At 32.3% G+C, this 15863-nt stretch overlaps 1 protein-coding gene and 1 pseudogene across 2 annotated transcripts; both read left to right on the top strand.

Moving 5' to 3' along the window:
* The first annotated feature begins 1197 nt into the window (after positions 1 to 1197).
* LOC146953583 (diacylglycerol O-acyltransferase 2D-like) lies at positions 1198 to 9728 on the top strand. The gene is made up of 9 exons (XM_085710744.1): positions 1198 to 1415; positions 1524 to 1598; positions 1716 to 1801; positions 2628 to 2731; positions 2807 to 2962; positions 4343 to 4429; positions 7195 to 7292; positions 9053 to 9140; positions 9447 to 9728. Exons 1-9 carry the CDS (start codon positions 1285 to 1287, stop codon positions 9546 to 9548), a joined length of 927 nt encoding a protein of 308 aa, XP_085566870.1. The 5' UTR covers positions 1198 to 1284; the 3' UTR covers positions 9549 to 9728.
* A 1296-nt stretch (positions 9729 to 11024) lies between these two features.
* On the top strand, positions 11025 to 14240 carry LOC146953582 (protein FAR1-RELATED SEQUENCE 11-like; annotated as a pseudogene). Its single transcript, XR_015010732.1, has 5 exons — positions 11025 to 11302; positions 11518 to 12585; positions 12679 to 13122; positions 13200 to 14016; positions 14103 to 14240. The product of XR_015010732.1 is annotated as a protein FAR1-RELATED SEQUENCE 11-like (transcript).
* The last annotated feature ends 1623 nt before the right edge of the window (positions 14241 to 15863 follow it).

Raw genomic sequence — 15863 nt, 5'->3', positions numbered from 1 at the left:
AACCCCAAAAACCAGCAAAATCAAATGAATTAAGATGATACATTACCTGATTTTTTTATGCTTTATGAGCGTAAAAACTTGCTTCCTGACGATTTGCAATAATTTTAAATGAATATTTTCACCCAAAAATTAGTACTTTTTAGATTTTTGGAGGTGAAGAGGGAAATAAAATGGTTGTTGGAGTGTGGGATGGATGAGTTTTGTACCAAAATAGTACATCCATCCTACGTGATTTAAGTCACGCTGGGTTACAACCTGCATGAATTAATTCACGTTGAAAGTGCCGAACGTGACTTAAGTCACGCAGGGGTACTTTCGTCAGTTTAGTTGGGAGTGAGTGTTTTTTATTTTTGAGAGAAGAGCAATTTACTAACTATAAATGGAGGAAAGCCCATAGTAATTAAGTTAAGGGTCTTGTTAACCAGTGCCCACGGGGCACTAGTTAATCTTGATTCTATGGAGATCTTTCCATTAATGTTTTGGACCTCGTGCGTCACAAGGTCTATACTCTATAGCTGTATCCAGACCCAAACATGCCACAAAGACATGGATATTTGAGTAAAATATTAATGAAATAAAAAATATTCTCTTTTTTTTTTTTTTTTTTGACGTTATAAAAAATATTCTCTTAAATTGAAATATAAGAAAAAAAAACAGTACGATAAAAGTTGATATACTTGATCAACTTTTTACACTTGAGTAGTTACCTTATGACTATTGAGTTTTATTCCCACCTTTATGTTGATACTTTATTCTCAGTGATTTCCTAATGAATAAAATTATGTGAAATGAGAAATTATTTTATTTCTAAAAATGCTTAATATCAAAAAACTAATTTCTTAACTTTTTAACAAACATAGGAATTCATTTTTATAGCTTCTATATTTTATCTTTTTTTAATTTCTTAACTTCTATATTTTATAAAACTTCTGTATTTTATAACATTTTAATTTCTTAGCTTCTTCAAAAAAAAAACATTTTAATTTCTTAACTTTTTAACAAACATAGAAATTAATTTTTATTTTTACCTTTATGTTAATACTTATTCTCAGTCATTTCCTTCCAAAAATATTATGGAAAATGAGAAGTTATTTTATTACTAAAAATGCTTTATATAAAAAAAAAAAATTCTTAACTTTTTAACAAACATAGGAATTCATTTTATAACATTTTAATAAAACTGCACCCATAGGTGTAGGATAATCATATCAGAAATATAATACACTCCCATCTCCACAACAAAAAAATCATTTGTTTGTCATAACCGAGTGAACAAAACAAAACATGGGAAAAGTGTTAAAAAGTAACCGCTTCAAATCTGTTGTAGCATTGGCTCTGTGTTTTGGAGCAATTCATTTCAATATTGCTTTGATAATCTTTGCTCTCTTCTTTCTTTCTCTCTCAAAAGCACTTTTGTACGTTTTCTTCTTTCTTTCCTTTTTTCTTTCCTTTTTTACATTTATTTTCCTTCTCATGTCTCAAATATTTTTTTTTTTATGGTGAAATTGCAATTTGCATGTCAGTGTTTTTGCTTTGCTCATAGTGTTTATGGTGCTTCCTGCGGATAAGAACAGTTATTTGGGTCGAAAAATATACAGGTAATTGATTAATTTGGGCTTTCTTTCCCTTAGCTTTATTATTTCACTATTTTAATTCAAAATTATCAATAAATAAAAATTCACAAGCTTAGCATTTTCCTTTTCTCTATATTTCAGATTCATAGGCAAACATGTTCGTAGTTATTTCCCTATCACGCTTCACTTAGACGATGCACAAGCTTTCCATGTTAACCGATCTTATGGTTTGTATTAACATAGAAAATAGTGGATACAATGGCTTGTATTTTAGCAAGTTGCACCAATTAATTTGGATAATAAAACCAATATTTTTCTTTTCAAAATCAAATAATGTAGTGGATACAGTGGTAATTTTCACTTTTTCTTTCTTTTTCTCATCGAAGATTGTTTCTGGTGGTCTAAGAGAGCAAAGGTCTAGAAGAAAAGTAGGGGATCAAATATTATTTGGGGTATCTTTAAATTTATATTTAACATATTTGGGGATGCTAGCTATTGAATACTCCATATTTATTTATTTTTTTGACAAAATTGAATACTCCATATTTCTTATGCATTAATATCTAAATACTATATAAGTTAAATTACACAAGAGGTCATTTTCGGTATTTAATTAGAACAAATTAGTTTTAAGTTTTTTCTGTAATTTTTAAATCATTAAGTTATTTATTTCTAACAAGTTGATTTTTTAAGTTTTTTTTTCGTATTACGTAGGTCTTTTGTAAGTGATTTAACTATTGCAATTTGAGGAATTTCAAATCTTAGAAATAATGTAAATTATTTAACGTCTAAAAATCACAGTTAAATAACTTAAAAAACTTAAGTAACTTAAAAGACTAATTTATTACAATTAAATCATTTAAATGACATAAATGAGGTAATTTTTTTTTTAAAAGGACCAACTTATTATAATTAAAGTGTATGTGTGTACACAAATACAATGAGTTGTGCACCTTCATCCATTTGTTAAGACTCCGTTTTAATATAGCTTTAGTTTGTATCTTATTGTTATTAAACCTTTGATATAAAAATAACAGCATTTCCTTTATGCAGTTTTTGCCTATGAGCCACACTCAGTTTTTCCATTCGGCATATTTGCACTTCTTGACAACGTAGATTTCCCTATTCCAAATATAAGATTTCTTGTTAGCAGCGCAGTAAGAGTTTTCCTTGTAACTCTTTTCCTTTTATTTCAAATTTAATTGTTCTCATCTCATTTTATGAATGGATAGGTTTTCTACGTACCATTTTTGAGACAAGTATGGATATGGTTGGGTTTTACATCAGTGGATAAGAAGAATTTAATTTCTTTGTTGGAGGCTGGCAATAGTTGCATGTTAGTACCTGGTGGAAACCGCGAAACACTTTATATGCAGCATGGGTGCGAGGTACGTGACATTATGGTGAAGTTTATCCTTCACAAGTGCTTGATTTTGTGTAGACCTGTGGTCCACAAAAAATATAAATACTCTTGCACTATGTATATAGTTATTTTGACTATATTTTATTATTAAATAAAATAAAATACAATGATATTTATTAAACCAAATGAAGAAAATTGACATGTTCATGATACAAAAGTACTCTCTCCGTCCCTGTATGTAAGCACCATTTGCATTTGTCACATTTCTTAAAAAAAGTTGTTAGTGCAATTAATGTGCCTATTTTGTGTGTTAATATTACTAAATTGTCGATTTTGAGCTAGATTCTAAAGTTACATGTGATGCCTTCCATTTCCGTCAAGATGATTTTGTCAAAAAAAAAAAATTCCGTCAAGATGATATTTCCGAGTTTGGGCACGTCATCACATCTTGCAAAGCTCTTTTTTCTGCTTTTTTTTTTACAAATTCCGGGGTAGAGTTCACTAGGCGACAAGCAAATGCAGCTGCTCATGTACTTGCAGGAGAGACTACATTTCTAGCTAGTCTCATCATTACCGTATTCCACCTTGTATTGATACTATTATTATTAATGAAATGCAATGAGCATGTTTTCTTAAAAAAAAAATTCAAGACAAATGAGTAGTATTAATTAAGTAGTATTAATTAAGTGTATGTTTAGGAAAAAAAATAATAAATGTATTTAGTAGTTTGAAAATGAGTTTATATTTAGAGATAAATTTTTAGTTAAAAAAGTGCTTAGATATAGAAACCGAGGAAGTAATTTATTTATGCATGTTAGATAAACCTATTCTAATTATCCTTTTTTAAGGTTATTGCTATCGAATGTCTTTGGGTACTATTTAAAAATTCTAAATTAAAAACAATTTTTTGAAAAAGTCAGATACTTCAATTTTCAACATATTAAACACACATATTTTCATAAAACATTACTATTTAGATCCTTAAAAAGTGTCAAGAGCTCTCATTAATATATATTTTGTTTAAATATTAAAATACATACAGTTTATGACAACGTGAAATACTATACTTTTTCTCAACAAAAAAAAAAACATGAGACATTATATATGTTTATATCTATTTATCTATTATTTTTTTACATATAGTATTTTGATGTGTATTTGCGTATGTGGATCTATTTGATAGTAGTATATGAAATTTAAAGCGACCATTGAATATGGTCTTACAATTTCAAATAGCAAAGTATGTATTTTCTCAGTCTCATTCGAAAAACGTAAGAAAACAATTGCAAATTGAACACGTAAACCTTTTTTTTTTTTTGGTACAATGAACACGTAAACTTTAATTGTTCAAAAGTAATAACACCATTGTTTTTCTACTAATAAGATGTATATATAATGTATATAGAATGTATTTCTTAAAGAAAGAAGAGGATTTGTTCAAATAGCAATGGAGATGGGTCACCCCCTTGTTCCAGTTTTCTGCTTTGGTCAGGTATGTATTTACACTCCCATACTAATCTCTTTATTTTTGTCATCTCAGTTTATTTTCTTATTATTATAAAGGCGTTTAATATGTATTAAGTCTAAAGATGAACCTTACTATTTTTGGTGGTGTCCGGAGTTTGAACCCTGAACCTTGCATATATTTATGCATTGTCCCCATCGACTGAGTTAAGCTCATGATGACCAACATCTGTTATATATAAGATTATTTCCTCCAATCAACCAGCCTTTTTTAAGGGAATATAGGATAGACAACATCATCTTCAAAGTGGACTTCGAAAACGTGTACGACTCAGTAAGTTGAAGTTTCCTAGATTAAATGATGTGGAGTCACGCTTTGGTACTAGGTGGCGTGGCTGGATCAAGCCTGTCTCTTGTTTAGAAATATATGTGTTAGTTAACGGAAGCCCAACATAAGATATTAACATTAAAAAAGGGCCCTCAAGTATAGTCATCCACTGGCTCCTTTTATGTTCCTCCTAGTGGTAGAGGGGGTGCGATTAGGAGCGCAAATGAGCATAATTTTTTCCTTTAGGTTTAAGGCAAGGAGTTATGGCTCATAAGTCTCCCATCGTCATTATGCAGATGATACTTTGTTCCTCGGTGAAGCATTTGTTGAGAATCTATGGACTCTTAAGGCCATCATATGGTGTTTTAGACCTATTTTGGGACTACAAGTTAGTTCTAAAAAAGAAGTATCATATGTGTCAATGTGAGAGGACCAACCCTTTTATTTAATTCGGTTTGCCTTTGAGGGTGAATCCTCTTTTGGAGTGTACATGACAACCTCTAATTCACGTCATTTATAGTATCAGTACTTGGAGTAATAGGTTTTTTTGTCACGGTGTTCGTGTTATGCCCTTTAATTCGGCCCTTACTTCAACCCCCACCTTCTACCTTTCAGTTGTGAATTCGGATCAAAACTCATAATAATTTGATGTGTGGGGCAAATCACATGCAATAAAATAAGATAAAGGGCAAGAAGAAAAAATACGATGTTGTTTTTTTGCCCAATTTGGCAAAAGATTTACGTACATGTGTTGGAAAGAGAGATCTCCAATTCACTGCTTACAAAAAGAAACCAAAGTTTATAACAAATTAGCTTTGAACCATAATTCCTAACTTTTATCCTTTGTTGGGATCTCTTTACATGGCAAAGAGATTAAATGATTTTACAACCAATGGTATTTGAATAGTGTTTCCAAATCCTATAATCTCTCCCAAAATCCTCAATCTTTAGTTTATTTATTCCTTAAAAGGTTCCCTCTTTTGGTCTCTATAGGTTTGCCTTTTTTGTCTCATAAACTGAAACCCCAAACATGTGCTTTCTACTTATAGGACTATTTTAGCCCTTAAACATCAGATAGGAATAATGAAAGAAAACACATGTGTGTATCGCGCATCCCTTCCTATGCATCGTTCAAGGGAAGGTAGTTGGACATCGTGTAAACTTTCAACAATTTCACATCGCACAGTAAACAAAAGACAACATATGGGGATTTCAAGGCACAATTCAACACTTCTCCACCATACCTTTAGATCGATGGTGATGTCACTCTAACCATCAACCACCATGGAGTCCGACAAGATTGAACCTTTACTTCTTCAACCATGGGAAGCCTTCCGCCCTTTCATGAAGATCCTTCCACCCAATTACGCTAGGATTTTGAGGTAGTTTGATAACTTTTCACCACAACCTCTTAAGCCCCTGGATTGATCAATTCCGTCCTCTTGAAAATATCCTTGCTTCCAATTACCCTTGTTCTTTAAGGTAAAACTATAAGCCATGCCCTTGATCTTCATAGTTGTACCATTATGGTGCATCCATTTTTCTCTGCCTAGTCCTAATATTGGGAAAATCCTCATTAAGCTGAGTTTTATTCATCTTACCTTTTAAATGTGTATATCCACTATGTCATTCATAAACAATGTTAGCGAACCTTAGTGGTATCTCCTTTGAGTTGTACTATGCCTCACTTAAACCGCCTTCTCATTTGTTCTTTACTTGTGGGGTGGTCCTTCTTGCATGGTATAATATTGTTAGGTGGTTAGGGTGAGAATATGCGCCTCTGCAAGATTCATCCAATCATTTTAGCTTTTCCAGAGTCTTATGGTGGGACGGAAAGATATGTTAGGTTTGGCTTGAATTTGACACGTTCTTATGTGGGTCCATATTGAATCCCCACAATAATACAATCTTCTATGGAAGGATAACCATTGGGAAGAATGGTGGATAAAACTAAATTCTCTACTTGAAAGTGGTTCTTTGTAAGAATCTTGGTCATACCCTTTTATTCAGGGAAGGTGGAACTTGTGCTCGATCAGATAAAGTGGTGCTAAAGGGAGTTTGATGTTATGTCATCTTAGGTTGGATGACTGGAGGCTCTTGATCTCTCTTTTTGATGTTGTACCATCCTTCTTCTCACCTTCTAGGCGGACTAGTAGTATGTAGGGAGCGATGAATATTTGTAGTTGGCTTGGTGATGGGTGGTAGTATCGGTTTTTCTTGTGATTTCCCCCTTATTTATGGCAGTATGTTTATGTTTTTGGCTTAATTTTTTTTTTGTTCTACTCGCGATTTTTTCAGTATTTCTTATACTCCTATATATATAGTACAAAAAGTTGGCGTTGAATTTTAAGCGACTTTCAAAGATTGATATAGTTGGTCACATTGTGCATTTTCTCACCCCTAGCAATTGTCCTCTTTAAATAGATGTTGCTGATTTGCATTTATTTTCCTTTTTTTGGTCACAGACAAAAACTTATAAATGGTGGAAAGTTCCTGGTAAGTTAATGGAGAATATTGCGAGGTCTTTGAAGACGATTCAACTGATATTTTGGGGAGTACTCGGGTTTGTCATCCTTTTCTAAGTCAAATTGCTTCATTCTCATTTTTCTATATCTTTACTTTTGTTTTCACTTACTAACTGTATTGTAAATAATTTAAATAGATTCCTTTTGTATGATTTTTTTGAAAGAAAATGATAGCATTGTCCCATGAATTAAACGCCAATCTGAACAAAGAAATATATCAAGAGATCAAATAAATAGGTTTTCATAATTCATAGAAATTGATTAAAAGAGCTTTCTATATATCGCGACAACAATTTCAGGAATGTATACGAAAACTCTGTCACCGTTAGATTTCATGAATGGCTCCAAAAGAGAGTAACAATTGTTAGGAATCATAAACATTAAATGTCAAGCCCTAACCTTTGTCCGGTCAATGTTAGATTCAAATTTCTCACCACATGAACAAATCTAAAAGAGAGTAACAATTGTATTTATAGAGCTTTGTTTAGAACAGAGCTCAGTAACATGGAACGTTAATTTTCACAATTGGAATTCACTAAAAAGAATTCACTAAAAATGTGTTGAGATCGTTAATGGATTGAGAGGGAGTTGAAAGTGAACCAACTTACGAATCAGTTTTTCCTAAGAAATAGGAAACAAGCTCACTTCTATCAAAATGCAAAAGGGAGTCAAAGTGGTAAAGAAAAATCACTAATGCGTACATTCTCCCACTCGGTCTATTTTACTCTTCATTAATACTAACAATATATTAACCCACTTGGGTTGGCCTGGTGGTATTGGCTTGGGACCTGGGAGTGTGCTCCTCCTCGAGGTTTCAGGTTCGATTCTCTCCGATGTCAATTTGGGTGAGTTAATTTTGTTAATTTAGCTTCTTCAAAAAAAAAAAAATCAATATACTAAATTTGGAGGTATTCCCTCTATTTATTTATTTTATGAATGTCAAATGTTAGTAGGTTAATTGCTATTAAGGGTTAGTAGACCTATAACCCCCTTAACTCTTTCAATCCCTTAGCTCAACCAAGATCCATTCCCAAGATATGTCCTCTAATAAAGAGTAGTATCTTTTGTGTATTACATTATATCAAGTCTCTCAAGTGAGTTATCATAATGCTAAATCTCCGGAGAGATTGTATCCCGAATGGATAGCGAATTGTGTTGATTGGCTATTATCATCCATTTCACATGTGTTTGCCGATAAATAAGGAAGTGGAATTACCTTTTATTGCTACAAATAAGCTTCTTGAAATTTCCCGAATGAATTGTTCGCGGTAAATAGCACTGCTCATTCCCAATACATGTCCGCTAAATAATTGAGCACAAAATATGTGAGAAAAATCAAATTGAATAATAGTTTCATCATCTACCTTAAGAAAATGAGTAGCAAAATTTATGCAGAGAAATCAATTGAGGACCATGAAAGTGATGAGTGGAGTACATAGGTTACATTAAATAAAATTTTAGTGGGGACTGAGGAATAGGAAACTTCACAGAAAATGGAAGCAAAACAAACTATATGTTTCCTATACCTTAGGAACATAGTCTTTGCAGCATACTCCAAAATGAACAATTTCACATGAGGATAAATTTTCAATTTCCATAGACTAAAATGAAGTTTGATGGATAATTAAGAATTTCAAATATATGTTTATTTGATATATTTTAATTTTTTTAGAGACCTGTCATTTTTTATTCGATATATCTGGCCAGCCTCTTACTGTTAATGTACCATATGTATTTTATTTTTTTAATGGTAATGTACCATATATCAATCCTCATGATATATGTTCTCATCTTATAGATCTCCTATACCATTCAAGAATCCATTGTATGTCGTGGTGGGTAGACCAATTCCGGTTGAGAAAATTTCGGAACCAACAAGAGAGCAGGTATGTATTCAACCGACTATTTTTACCATCGGATTATATACTTCTGTAACCAAACGTTGTTTCTTTGAAATGTACAGTAGACTCATATATATATATATATATATATATATATATATATATATATATTTAATTTATCACACAACTTTCATACTAACATTTACAAAGATAATAAACATAACAGAGCTGGAGGCACTAAAACCCAGTAAAATTACGACTTTGAAAATGTATATTTTTTTAATTAAAAAGAGTTCATGTGTTTTTGAACTCATGCTTACATAAACTTGCTTTTCTCTTCTTTACATTTAGGTTTCCAAAGTACACAGTGAGTTTCTTGAAGCACTTCAAGATCTTTTCGAACGACACAAGACTCAAGCTGGATATACACACCTTAAGTTGAAATTTGTTTGACAAAACCATGATTTATTCCATATATATATTTGAGTTGGTTCATGTATTTTTTTTAAGGAACTTGGTTCATGTATTTATTTATTTGTACTATGTTACGATACCAAAAGATAATGCAAGCACTTTAGGCTGCAAGGAACCAATAAGTAATGGCATGCTGAAGCACGGAACCCTAATCTGAAAGTCAAGGAGTACAAACGTGAAAGGAAAATACCAATATATTTGCAAAACTACCAAAACTTATAGAAGCATATCATGAATGAGCAAAAATTATTTGATTGTTATCTAATTTCCAATTCAGGCCAACTGTACTTTTCTGTTGAGATTGTAGAAGTTTCTTAGTACGATTAAGAGTATAGTTCATGAATAATGTAAATTTGATGATATATATAAATCATTATTTACACTTGAATAGAAGGCAAGCGAGCAACAAGTTGTGCCGCTATAACTTTTTGGATAGCAAAACCAATCCTCGTGAATACAACATTCATGGACCTAGGAGACACAACAATGTTATCATGACCTTTTGAACTCTATGTAGAAGGTCAACAACCTCTGGTGCTAGGAAACCGAAAGTGTCAAAAGCAAATGGTATAAAAGCATGTTTATTGTCAGAACACGCTTCCTCATGTTTGTTCATGAATGAGAATTATAAAAATTATATTACCCAATTATGTATCTCTATAAGGCTTTCCTAGCAACACTGGGATCTCGAATACTTCATATTACTATAATTGGTGCTCTTGTCTATGAACAATGGGCTTGCTGAACTAGTGGAATCCAAAACTCAAAACACTTTTTTCCCTCCACACACCAATCCCAAAACGTACCCAACAAAACAGACAGATAGTCACAAACACCCCTATGTTGCTAGCACCACCACGCCTAGCCTTACCAGATCCTGCTCGAATTCAGAATAGTCTCAAATTCAGAATTGATGAGAAGGCGCCAAGGGTCTATGGGAAAAACCGTCGTAAACATAAGATGGCGGCAATTTTAAAAGAACTGCCGCAACTTCTATTAGGGGAGGCATTAATGGTCATATAAATGCCGGTGTTACTTTAATTGTGAAATAGAAAGAGAGAAAAAGTTTAGTTATATAAATTGTCACTGTTTAATTAAATAGAAATCACATATAATTTAGGATTGCTCTTTGAAATTAGTAACATCTTAAGGATTGCTCTTTGAAATTAGTCATCGGCGATGGAGGTGGTGTGGGAGCTGGTCTCATATGCCATGCCACACCGTTGTTGTTCTGAGAAGATGAAAGCGTGAATGGTTTATGAGAATATATTGAATAGGAGAGGAACATGTGTTGTTTAAATTGGGGCTTTTAATCTCAACCACTTATTTTGCATCTAATGGTTAATAAATATTCTCATCATTCTCATATAAGATAGTCATTCTCATAATATACATCCTCATATATATATATATATATATATAGGGCAATGCTAGAACACACCCATTCATTTTTAAGAAGGTGTGTTTTAGCATTGTACACCCATTTACTTTTTACCAAAAAGCCAAATTTAACTTTTTGAGTAAGTGAAGACATAAGGATATGATTGTAATTTTCAATTTAATTATTAAAAGTAATCTGATACCCTTTACCCTTTCCCGCTATCTACCCAGTTTCCAACCAAAAGAATCAAGACTGCTCAGCTTCCTCCAAAATAGCTCATTCACTTTGTTCGGTCAAAAATCAAGTCCTGATCCATTGATCCATCTTGCTTCGGTCAAAAAGCTAATTCCAGGTAAATATTATTTTCTCAAAGCTAGTTCCATCTTGCACTCATTGTTTGTTTCTTTTCTTTTAATGGCGTGAAAATAAATTCCCCCAAATTAGCTAAGTTTGTGTTTGTTGCCATGTATATAATTCTTAACTAAGATCTATTTATGTTTTCTCAAAATTTCATGTCCCCAAATTCTATTTTATTTATGATTTCTAACAATTATTTTTATTTTTAAGAAAATAGGAATGAATCAGATTTAAACTAAAATCAATATGATATCTGAAGTAAGCAATGATGCTAGTGATTGGCCCTTGCCTCAAGTCACTAACATTGATGGGTGGGTTCCTTTTGAAGGGCAAATATTTGAAGATGATGAATATGTAAATTCTTTAACATTTCAAGAGCTACAACATGAACCCTTGCCTCAAGTCAATAACATTGATGAGGGGATTCCTTTTTGAAGGGAAAATATTTGAAAGTGATAATGCTGCTTTTGAATTTTATTGTTTATTTGCAAAACAAAATGGATTTTCTATTAGGCGTGATCACATTTATAAATCTCGTAAAAATGTGTCTGAAGAGAATCCATCGGGTGTTTATAAGAGGGAATTTGTTTGTCATCGTGGTGGTATTGGTAAACCACGCAAAACTGTTGAAGTGGAAAATCAAAGGAAACGAAAATCTTCAAGATGTGATTGTAGTGCAAAGATGGTATTACTAAGAGAACAATTGGCATTGAGGAAAAATGGGTGGTTAAACATTTCAACAATTCTCACAACCACGAGTTATTGGATGACAAAGAGGTTCAATTTCTTCCTGCTTATCGTAACATTCCAATTGTTGATCAAGATCGCATACTATTATTGTCTAAAGCCGGTTGCCCTGTAAGTCTTATAGCAAGAGTGCTTGAGTTAGAGAAAAAAACAGGCACAGGAAATTTACCATTCTTAGAAAAAGATATTAGAAATTTTATTCAATCATATAGTGGTATTGGTAAAGAAAGTGATGCTTCAGATGTTCTCAGATTGTGCAAAAGTTTGAAAGATCGAGATGAGGCCTTCCAATATGAATTCACAATTGATGAAAGTAACAAATTGGAGCATATTGTTTGGGCATTTGGTGATTCAATTCGTGCATATGAAGCTTTTGGAGATGTTATAGTTTTTGATACCACATATAGAATAAACCGTTATGAGATGCCTCTTGGAATATGGGTTGGTGTTGATAATCATGGAAATTCAATTTTTTTTGGTTGCGTTCTATTGCGAAATGAGAAGATTTCTTCCTTCGCATGGGCTATAAAGGTAAATTTCTATTTACTCAAAGTTGCTATCATTGTTAAATTTTTTAATTTGAAACTTTATTAAATTATTTTATATTTATGTTACTATTTTCAGAGTTTCCTAGCTTTTGTGAAGGGAAAATATCCATAAACAATTCTTACCGATCAAGATCCTTCAATTAAAGAAGCCATTGCAATGGAATTGCCAAACACAAAACATGCATTTTGCATATGGCATATTGTCGCAAAGCTGTCAAGTTGGTTTTCTTTTCCACTAGGTTCGAGATATGATGACTTTAAACATGAGTTTCATAAGGTGTATCATTTAGAATGTGCAGATGATTTTGAACGAGAATGGAAAGTAATGGTCTCACAGTTTGGTTTGGGTGTGGATAAGCATATTGACTTGCTCTTTACCCATCGTAAATTTTGGGCCTTAGCTTATTTGAAGGACTTTTTTTTTGCTGGAATGACAACAACAGGACGCTCAGAATCGATAAATTCATATATAAAAAGATTCTTAGATGCCAAAACAAGTTTGACAGATTTTGTAAATCAAGTAAGAACTTACTTGATACATTTTTTTTTTAATCAATTAGCTTATAATTTAGTCATGATTGTTATATTTTTGTGTAGGTTGGTGTTGCTGTCAAAATTAGAAATCAAGCTGGAGAAAAGGCACTAATGCGTCAAAAGTATCATAATCCTCAGATTACAACACATTTTACTATTGAAGAACATGCCTCGTCTATACTCACACCTTATGCCTTTAAGTTGCTTCAACATGAGATCGAATTATCTGCAAAGTATGCAGCAATTGAAGCTGACAATGGCTCTTATGTTGTGCAACATCATACCAAAGTTGATGGTGGTCGTATAGTAAGTTTGATAAAAGAAGAAGAGTCAATTCATTGTTCTTGTAAAGAGTTTCAATTTTCAGGAATAATATGTAGACATGCAATTCGAGTGCTAATGTTGAAAAATTATTTTGTTCTTCCATCAAAATATCTTCCTTTTCGATGGAGACGAGAAAGTTCATTGATGCCAAAATCTAGTCATGTAATAAACTGCAATGATGGATCCTCTGCCAAATTTCAGTCTCTAATTCGATGTTTGGAAGTCAAATCATTAAAGACAAGTGAACGAGAACAGGTTGCCACAAGAGAGTTAGAAAATATTATCATAAAGATAAAAGGCATATGCCTGAAACTCAAGAACATGTGATTGATTTGGAAGCGGATGTTTCCAATAATGATGACTGTGACGTTGAAAATCCTGTTGTTTCAAAAACAAAAGGTCGGCCAAAAGGATCAAGACCAAAAGGAGGGGTTGAAGCTGCCAAGAAGCCTCGTCGTTGTCATGTTCCAGATTGTGGTGGAACTAATCACGATTCACGAAACTGTCCAAACAAAAAGAGAAAAATGGAAGTGTTGCCTTCTCAATCTCCTAATAAGTAAGTTTTAATTGGTGTGTCTTGTTCTACTCATGACTAATATATTGAATTGTAATATTAACTGTATTTTTATGGTTCTTTGATAGGATCATGAAGGGTTGGAAGTAGTCATCTTGAAATAGTGAATTGGACAGATGAAGCAGTCAAATAGTTTTGATCAAACTGTGTAATTAGTGAATTTTGTGGCAGCATTGAAGTAGTGAATTAGACAGATGAATTGGCCGAAGCTGCTTTGATCAAACTGTGTAATTAGTATATTTTGTGGCTGCAATCTGTAAGCTCAAACTATATAACTAGTATATTATGTTCCTGCTATAGTTTATTACTACCTCCGTCCCTAATTATAAGACCCTTTTGAGAATTTTCTTTGTCCCTTTTTATAAGACCCCTTTGCTATTTTCAACTACATTAATTATTTCTTTACATACATGCCCCTATTTATCATACATATTTTTCTTCAATTAGCAATAAATAACATATGGAAAACATAAACTAATTCTCTCTCTCTTAAGGATAAATTGTAAAAACAATAGTAATTACTAACAACTTTAATACAAATATCCACTTTCTTAATTCTCGTGATTTTAGCAAAAGGGTCTTATATATAGGGACGGAGGTAGTATTACCAAACTGTGTAATTACTAGTATATTTTGTAACAAAACATTTCTGAAGTATTGTTATTTATTATCACAGTAATGTCATGTTCCAATATGCAAGTAATTTGATCAAATTTGGAATAAGTGTCATGTATTTATGTTTATATTAAGGGGGTGAAAATTGCGGTGTCATCGAAAATTGCGGTTGAGCTTTCTTTTTTCCTTGTTGATTGGTGTTTTGGCTGAGCCTTCTTTTGCTGCTATTTTTTCCATGTTGTGTATCAGGTTACAGGGCTTGTGTTTTGTTCCTGTTCGCCCAATCTTTCTCTTCTTGAGAGGTCCTGTTTGGCTTAATATATTATTGCACATTATTATGATTATGTGAAATATAGATGTTAATTAATGGGACACTAAATTGGTTATTAAAAGTCAAAGAGTCTTCCTCTAAAAAAAGAAGTAAAAGATCCCATGAAAAAATTTGTTCCTTTTATTTTGAGAGACACGGGTTATAGGTTGTAGGAGGAGAAAGAAAATGATGATTTCTAGGTGAGTAAGAAATGACTTTAAAGGACATGTATCATATCACCATAGAAGAAAGAGAAAATTGGCTTTTTGGTAAAAAGTAAATGGGTGTACAATGCTAAAACACACCTTCTTAAAAATGAATGGGTGTGTTCTAGCATTGCCCATATATATATATATATATATATATATATATATATATATATATATATATATATATATATTCCATTCCTTAGTTAAACATTATTACATTCAGAACCCACAGTCGTCATTAGTTCTCATGCTTACTACTTACTACGTCTTCCTTCCTATTAGCATACTCTAATTTTCTTCTTAGGTTAAGATGTTTAATATTGCTTACAACTTCCTTCCATTTGTACTACTAGGTTATACTTCACCATCGTCATTACCTCTTTCATAATTATTCCTCTCACTAAGACAACTTTATATTGTATTACATTATCTCACACTCATGTTCATTTATAACGTCGACCATTCCCATAATCTTAACTTCATTCTAACTTAAGTTATTGTCTCACTTTATCGTTACTTCAACGTCAACAACGTCCCCCACTAGAACTTCGATAAAATTGAGGGTCCTGTTCCCTGATCACTAGTCATTATTATTATCGTTAATCATTATAAACCATTATCTCTTATCTTCCTTTACATTTCATCTTAACAATCATCTCATCGTCCACGGTCATCTAACTTACAATATATTTTTT

The sequence above is a fragment of the Medicago sativa genome, chromosome 1 (assembly GCF_051527215.1).
Source record: "Medicago sativa cultivar Bolivia chromosome 1, Bolivia_mono, whole genome shotgun sequence".
NCBI classification, from domain to species: domain Eukaryota; kingdom Viridiplantae; phylum Streptophyta; class Magnoliopsida; order Fabales; family Fabaceae; genus Medicago; species Medicago sativa.
Note: the sequence above shows the minus strand (reverse complement) of the source record. Positions and strands in the feature narration are given on the sequence as shown.

What these genes read in the sequence shown, in the direction of transcription:
- LOC146953583 (XM_085710744.1), top strand. Translation starts at nt 1,285, where the DNA reads ATGGGAAAAGTGTTAAAAAGTAACCGCTTCAAATCTGTTGTAGCATTG. An exon ending in CCATGTTAACCGATCTTATG is followed by an intron (nt 1,802 to 2,627) that starts GTTTGTATTAAC and finishes TCCTTTATGCAG; the next exon opens with TTTTTGCCTATGAGCCACAC. An exon ending in ATATGCAGCATGGGTGCGAG is followed by an intron (nt 2,963 to 4,342) that starts GTACGTGACATT and finishes TAATGTATATAG; the next exon opens with AATGTATTTCTTAAAGAAAG.